The sequence below is a fragment of the Emiliania huxleyi genome, assembly GCF_000372725.1.
Source record: "Emiliania huxleyi CCMP1516 chromosome Unknown EMIHUscaffold_209, whole genome shotgun sequence".
Taxonomy (NCBI): domain Eukaryota; phylum Haptophyta; order Isochrysidales; family Noelaerhabdaceae; genus Emiliania; species Emiliania huxleyi.
In genome coordinates, this window is record NW_005200517.1 from 10,757 (window position 1) to 18,337 (window position 7,581).

The 7,581-nt window shown below is 64.8% G+C and overlaps 2 protein-coding genes across 2 annotated transcripts; both read left to right on the forward strand.

Annotated features, from left to right (window-relative positions):
* Window positions 1–576: 576 nt before the first annotated feature.
* On the forward strand, window positions 577–4,393 carry EMIHUDRAFT_234749 (hypothetical protein; the record flags this gene model as incomplete). Its single annotated transcript, XM_005780990.1, has 8 exons — window positions 577–770; window positions 901–1,000; window positions 1,072–1,136; window positions 2,447–2,528; window positions 2,609–2,729; window positions 2,905–3,114; window positions 3,427–3,821; window positions 3,896–4,393. The coding sequence occupies 8 exons, from the start codon at window positions 577–579 to the stop codon at window positions 4,391–4,393; spliced, it is 1,665 nt and encodes a 554-aa protein (XP_005781047.1).
* Window positions 4,394–4,662: 269 nt separating this feature from the next.
* EMIHUDRAFT_114135 (hypothetical protein) lies at window positions 4,663–7,423 on the forward strand (the record flags this gene model as incomplete). The annotated part of the gene is made up of 6 exons (XM_005780991.1): window positions 4,663–5,209; window positions 5,287–5,291; window positions 5,468–6,472; window positions 6,550–6,612; window positions 6,834–6,893; window positions 6,998–7,423. 6 exons carry the CDS (start codon window positions 4,663–4,665, stop codon window positions 7,421–7,423), a joined length of 2,106 nt encoding a protein of 701 aa, XP_005781048.1.
* Between the last annotated feature and the right edge of the window lie 158 nt (window positions 7,424–7,581).

The following is a 7,581-nucleotide window of genomic DNA, read 5'->3' on the forward strand; positions in this document are numbered from 1 at the left end:
TCTTTTTCGGAAAAATTCAGGGTGAACAAAGGGAAAAATGTGGGCCAGGGCCAACGTAGCTCCGCGGGGCGTCGGGTACCCCAACATAAATTACTCCGCCGGGCTGTCATTGTGATGTCAAGGGAGGTATCACCAGGCCATGGCTCTAGAGTGTAGACGGCAATCTCTGTGCCCCAGCCATAGTAGATGGCTGAAATGGCTGAAATGGCTGTCCCCCAGCCATCTTACCCAAGATGGCTGCGATGTAGCCAGCTCAGCCAAGAGGGCTCACCTCGAGGCGGGCGGTGTGGCTGCGGTAGTGCGTCTCCAGCCATGTCTACTAAGGATGGCTGCCGTGTGTGTGTTGCAGCCATCGGGCTGAAGGATGTGGCTGCACTGTAGCTAGCTCAGCCATCCTTAGGTAAGATGGCTGTGTAGGAGACAGCACAGCCATAGTGCGCTTACATTCCGAGGTTAGCCTATTGTTACTGTTGTTCAAGCGCCGCTCCTGTTGTTAACGTTGAGCACCCCGGGTAAAACCCGGGTATACCCGAAACGTTTCAGGTATACCCGGGTTTTACCCGCGCCGCGCCACACATGCCGCGCACGCCATACTCCCAAGGCTCCTGCGCCAACTGCGGTGCGCACCGGGTGCTCAAGTACGCACACCGCACCATCTGTTGCCGCTACGCGTGCCAGAAGGTGGCTGCGGCGCAGCGCCGCGCGCGGCTTGCAGACGGCGGTGCGGACGACGCAGTCGCGCCGACATTCTGCTACAAGATTGAGGCGCGGTGCTCGGCATGCGCTGCTGTGATCCCGAGCAGCTCATTGCAAAGAAGCGGCGCAATAAGCTGGCTGCTGCCGACAAGACAATTTGTTACCTCACGCGCGGCACTTTCAAAGAGGACCAGCACGACACAGGCTTCACCGACCCTCCGTCTCCTCCCCTGCCTTCGTCGTCATCGTCGCTGTCGCGAAAGCCCTCCGGTCCCTCGATTCCCTCGTCTATCCCCTCCGCTGCGTCGTCCCAGTTTATATCCTCATCCTCTGTGCGCGTTGTCGTTCCCTCCCCTTCTCCATCGTTGTCGCCAGGCTCGCGCTGCGCTGCGGTATAAGGTGGGCCTGGCCTACCATGGCAATGCCGCTGAGACCGGTCGGTGAGTACTTGTACGACGCACCCGAGCTACGCGCCGACGCTGGACATCGGACAAGTGGTCCACACGCTGAACAGAATGTTCAATCTCAATGTCCCACCCCCCTGCGCGCGGGCCTTCTAGGCCCGCGGGTAGTCTCCCCCCATCCCCAGGGCCTCCAGGGCTCGCACCTCAACCTCTCATAGACCAGCGCAAAGCGCCATAGGACGTATTTCTTGTCAATAACAAGGTCTGTGAAGGTTTGACGTCTTCAGGTTAGTGACGCAAACCATCAAGGTTCAAGCATCACATGAGTGAGCTGCTGTCTCGTGCCTTGCGGGGGAGAGCGTTCCTCTCCTTCCCACAGTTCAAGTGGTGAGCTTTCCTTGAAGAAGGGCGAGGGGTGAAGGAAGGAAGAAATAACATAGAGAACCCAAAGAGGGATGGGAAAAAGAAAGAAAGAAAGAAAACAGACACCCCAAGAGGGATGGGAAAAAGAAAGAAAACAGACAACCCAAGGGAGGGATGGGAGGACGGCACGCCGCCACCACACAGGGATTTTAAGGAGAGGGGTGTGGTGCGCTAGCCATCGCCCACCCTTGGGTGTCCGCCTCTTCCTATCTCACTTCGCAGTCTCTCTCCGATTCTCGCTGCAACCTTCGTGCCACCTCGCGGTCTCCCCCTTCTCGTCGTGCTCTCCCTTGTCGCCTCTTCCTCTGTCGCGTCGCTCTCCTCTGCCTCGTTCTGCGCCGCCGCCGCCGCCTGCCGTTCCCTTGTCCTCTCGGCTTCTTTTGCCTTTCGGCGCAACTCCGTCCTCCTCGCTGCGTATCCTGGCCCCTCGAGTCTATCGAGCTCCCCTCGCGCAAGGACGAGTCTTCTGACGCCCACTGCTATCATTTGCCGCCCAGTCATGTGGTTGCTCAGGTCCACTCTCTCTTCGAACACTTGTGCCTCTACGGATGATGCCGGCGCTGGAGAGTGGAGTCCCCTTCGGGTGCATCGTGACATCTGACAACTGGATTTTCACTGGTTCGTCCTCCTCGGAGTCGTCTTCCCCCGCTGCCTTCCGCTCAGCTCTACGTTCGGTACGTTCGGCGTGGCTCACCCTCCATGCCGTGAGCAGGCGCTTTATCCACCCTATATTCTTCTCTCGTTCCTCTGCCCGTGCCTTGGTCTTGTCGTTGTTTCGCATCCATGTCTGTATGGCAGTCGAGGCTGCCTTCCCCACTACCTGTAATGGTTGGGTAGTAGGGCTAGAGGGTCGCTCTACACTTAGCCTCTGCAGCGAGCGAGCGCTCAACTTAGCCCCCGCACGGAGCCGGGCTCGGACTTAGACCCCCATGGTCGGGGGCCATGAACTTAGACGACATAAGGCCAACTCCGGGTAAAACCCGGGTATACCTGAAAAGCTTTCAGGTTTACCCGAAAAATACCTGGACGCGTCCCGACCAACGTTTGCCGCGTGCCGCGCACGACGCCATATCGCCTTCTCCCAGGGCCAGTGCGCTACTTGCGGCGCGCAACGCCTGCTCAAGTACGCGCAACGTACCATATGCTGCCGCTATGCGTGCCTTAAGGCGGCTGCGGCGAAGCGGCGGGCGCGGCATGCCGATGGCAGTGCGGACGATGCGGTTGCGATGTGTTCTGCTTCAAGATCGTGGCGGTGCTTGGCATGCACTTCTGCGATCCCAATCAGCTCATCGCAACGAAGCAGCGCAACAAGCTGGCTGCTGTCAACAAGGCCCTATGCTACCTCACGCGCGGATCGTTCAAAGAGGACCAGCATACACAGGCTTCTCTGACATGCGTTTGTTTGAGCTTGAGGCTATTTGTGAGAACTGTTTGGCGAAGAAGTCGCCGAAGATTGCGCTCAAGAAGCAGCAACGAGAATCGGAAGAGGAGGATGCTGAGGCGGCGATTGCTGAGCATGAGAAGGATCGATCGCCCGCCGCAGGCGAAGAAAATTTGGGGGTTGCGCCGTATCGTTTGTACGTTGATCACGGTGGGAGCCTCTTGGCCCCAGGCCGTCCACGGCCGACTTAGCCGATGTAAGAGGCTCCCGCTGATCTTAGACCGCGCAAGCACTCCAGCGTGGCTAGCCACACTTAGACCCGTTGGGCCTCCAGGCTCAGAACTTAGACTACTACCCAACCAGTCTACCTGTAGTTCACTCGTCACCTCCCCCGCGAGCTCCCTTTTCTTTCTTTCGGGTATGGGGTCCGTGAGTGCGGGCAGCGTGCAGGCAATCACGGGCGCTATTTTGTCGTACTCCTCTTCGGCGAGCGCTCCAAATCTAGACCCTTTCGCCTTTGAGAACGCATTACGCAATTCGAATTCTTCTTTCCAATTCCGACGATGGGCGCCTGCACGTCCAAGCTGCGGGAAGACGGGACCTACGACCCGAGCCCGTTCACGCTCATGGTTGCAACGTCGAGCAGAACCAAATACGTCAAGCAGGATCACGATGGGAAGGTCTATGCCGGCACGAAGCCGATCCTGGTCGTGTGCACCGATGAAGGGCATCTGGAAATGGCCAACGGGAAGGTCTTCAACACGGGAAACCACCCGGTCGAGATGTTTGTGCCGATGCTCCACTTTAAAGACGTGGGCTTCACGTTCGACATTGCAACTGCTCGCGGAAAACCTGTGGTGCTCGAGATGTGGGCGTATCCGAACAAGGACGAGAGCGTGAAGGCGCTGTATGAGGAGGTGAACGTCTGCACCATCCCGGCAATGTGCTGGACGGCATCCCTAAGCTCTTAAGGACTTGCTTGCTTGCTTAGGTGAAGGCCATGCTTGAGAAGCCGAAGAAGATTGAGGATATTGTCAACCTCGACGGGTACGCGGCGGTCTTTATCCCCGGCGGGCACGGGTGCATGGTCAACCTGCCGGCATGCCAGCCGCTCGGCAAGCTGCTGAACCAGGCGCACGCTCGGGCGCTTCCGACTGTGACGCTCTGCCACGGACCATGCGCGCTCCTGGCGACGTGCGCCGAGACGAGCGGCGAGGCGCAGTGCACGTACGCGGGGTACAAGACGATGTGCTTTACGGACAAGACGGACGCCTTCACGCCGTCTATTGGCTACCTGCCCGGTCCGATGCCGTGGAAGGTGGAGGAGTGCCTCGTGGCCAAGGGCGTGGAGGTGCTCAACAAGTCGGAGACCGGCGCGGTGACGCAGGACCGCGAGCTCATCACCGGCGACAGCCCCGACGCGGCTCACAACCTCGGCGTGCTGGCGGCCCCGCTCTTGGTGCAGTACGCGACGGAGCACGGGCTGTAGAGGCGCCTGAGTGAGACGGTTCGTGTCCATTTTAATTAATAAGTGTACTAGTTAGTTAAAAAGCGTCGTGAATTCTTTGTTGGTGCTTGGCTTGGTCGAGAGAGCGTGCGTGGACCTCTACTCGCCAGTGTCGGCTCGAGCGCGTTCTTGCAACGAGCATGGACGAGCAACGCCGTCTAGCCGCGCCGGCGCTCGCAGCCGGGAAGACGCACACCGCCTCGTTTGCTCACCGTCCAACCGGGTGGCGGGTGCGCTGCCACCGGGCTCCGATGCTGAAGAACTCGGAGCTCTCGGCGAGCGCCTACTCGCAGGGCGCGTGGCGGCGTGAGCTGGGCCTCACACTCTACGCGGGGCAGCACCTGCCGGGCCAGCTGTACGGCGGCAACAGCCTCGAGCTCTACCACCCGGCCTCTGGCGTCCGCATCAGCTTCTGCGCGCTCGAGGCGCTTCGCTCGTGGGCCGGCCTCGACTGCGCGCCCGTGCCGCACCTCTCGCCCAGCGCGCCGCTGCCAGCGTGGGACTACACCTTCACGACCGCCTACCCGGGCGCCGTCGCCGTCGCGCCGCCGGGCGCGGGAGTGCCCTCACAGCCCGACGGCACCACCTTCTACGCTCGTGCCGCCGTCGACCTCGCCGACGGTCCCGCCAGGCTGAGGCGGCCGCTGTGCAAGTGCCGCGGCGCGAGCGGCCGGCCGCCGCTCGTGCCGGTCTCCGACCCTCACCCGCTCGCCGACTGCGAGCCAGCGCCGCCGAGTCCGCCGCCTCCCCCGCGCTGGAGGCGCGCTGCCGAAGAGCTCGACCTCGCGTCGCTGCTGCGTGGGCGCGTCTCGAGGGCAGCGGAGACTCCGCACGTGCCGTCCGCCCGGCGAGCTCCGCCTCTCCGCCCGCCGTAGGCGAGGTGACGCGCCTCCCGAGTTTTGTGACTCGGTCGACTTGTGGGAGGAGCGAGACACTTCCTAGACGCTTCCCAGACACGTCCTAGACACGTCCTTGACACGTCCGAAACAGCGACTCGGCTTGCTTGGGGTGCAGAGCCGCCGCTTGCGGCTCACGCCTCGGGGCCTCCTGCTCCAGGACAACCTCGACCCGCAGTCGAGGTCCACCCTGCGCGTGCGAGTGGTCTGCACCGGCAGCCTCCTGCTCGCCTCGCTCCGCTGCTTTGTGCGCGTCAACGGCGTGGCCGCGAGAGTAGTGGACACGCGGTACCTGCTGCGGCCGGATTCGGTCCTCCGCGCCCGCTCCTGGAGGGAGGGGCGCTGGGCGGAGCTCGCTGGCGAGGGCGCGCCGTCCCACGTCGACCTCGGCCCAGACGAGGACAGCCTCGCCGCCGCGCGCCTGCCAGTCGTCCGCCCGCCGCTGACCGAGCTGCTCCGCCTTCCGACGGCGGCTCGGCCGGGCCGAGGCGGGGAAGGAGGCGGGGAAGGAGGCGGCGGAGGACGCGGAGGACGCGGCCGCGGGCTCGGAGGCGCCGCCCTCGAGCCTCGCTGGCGGCGCGCGTTTGGCGGGGAGCTGGAGGGCGTGAGTGTGGACGGCACGCGGGTGGTGGTCGCGCACTCGGAGGGCGGGGTGGAGCGGCTCGAGCTGTCCGGCGGGGGGCGGCTCTGGCTCTCTGCGCTGCGCCACGGGGCGGCTGCCGCCGCCGTGGCCCTTTCTCCTTCGGAGGCGGACGGCGGTCGGCTGGCGGTCGGCGGGCGGGGCGGCGAGGTTGAGGTGTGGAGGGCGGAGAGCGGCGACCTGCTCGCGTCGGTGAGCGTGGTGCCGGCTGGGCCGCGCCGCGCTGTCGCTGTGTCCAATTGGGTCGAGTGGCTCTCGTGGCGCGGCGACGGCGGCGCGCTCGGCTGCGCTGCGGGTCGCTGCGTGGCTCTGCTGTCCTCAGGCGGCGAGGTGGTCGCGCGCCGCGAGGCGAGCGGCCAGGTCGCCGCGCTCGCTTTCGTGGCGGGCGAGTTTAAGCGGGTGGACGAGGCGGCCGAGGCCGGGGCGGGCTGGCGGGGGAGGCTAGCGGTCGGCACGTACGGTGGCGTCGAGTGGCTCTGCGCGGGCGGTGCGCCGGCCGAGTCCCTCGCGCTCGGCGGCGGTGCGGTGCGCCGCTCTCGCCGCAGCACACCTTGTTCCTTCTACGACCCTCCCTCTCTACCTTCTGGGAGCCTTCCCGTGAGGTGCGCTGCCTCGCCGTTTCGCCGAGCGGCGGCCACCTTGCCGCCGGGTGCCTCGACAAGCGGGTGCGCGTCTTCCGGCGCCCCAGCGCCCCCTCGCGGGCAGCCACTTTGGACGGCGGCGGCGGCGGCGCGGCGGCATCGGCAGAGGGCGCACCGCCAGGAGAGGCGCGGGGTGCGTGGGCAAGGGTGGCGCCGTGGGCGGTCGCACCGGCGCGCGGGCAGGGAGGGTGCGGGCACCATTCGGCTGCAGCTCTCGCGACACCTGCGCGGCACTGCGTCTCCAGGCGCACGACTGGATCGGGTTCGACGGGCCGGTGAGGCTGGTGGCGTGGAGCGGAGACGGGGTGCGCGGCCGAAGTACCCCCACCTCTCCTCTACGCACACGTCTTCTTTCTGCACCCCCGCCGCCTAGCCCACCGCTTCTGCCCCCCCTCCCCCCCCCCCCCAGGCGTGGCTCGCCGCTGTGGGAGGCAGCCAGCTCCTCGCGGTGCCTACCGCCCTTCCCGCCGGCGAGTCGCCCGTCCTCTGCTGCAGCGGCCGCGTCGAGGCGCTGGTGTGGGGCCCGGCTCGCCACCCCGCACACTGGCTGCTCGCGACGCTCGAGACTAGCGCGGCGCGCGTGTACGACATGCGCCTCGCCGACGGCGCCGCGCCACGCCGCGTCGCGCCGGTCGCGGCGGTGAGTCTGCCCGGGCTCGACCCGCGCGGTGCGTCGCCCTCGATATCGTTCGGCGTCATGGCGGGCGGCGAGGACACGCCAGAGCGGTCCTTGGAGTCGGATGGCTCGGAGCTTCTCCTCGTGGTGACACGAGGGAGCGGCTTGGAAGCTGTGTGCTTGACTTGTGGGACGATGGAGGGCAGCTTTTCACATTAGCGGATGTCAGCGTGACCGTGAGGTGGGTTGTGACATTTGGCGATTCCGCGACTTACTGGGCCCCTGAGCCGCTACCCGTGTGTGTTTTGTGGCCCGGGCATGATACTGATAGTAAACGGGTGAGAACCGGCTAAACACAGGCTACAGCCCCACACACG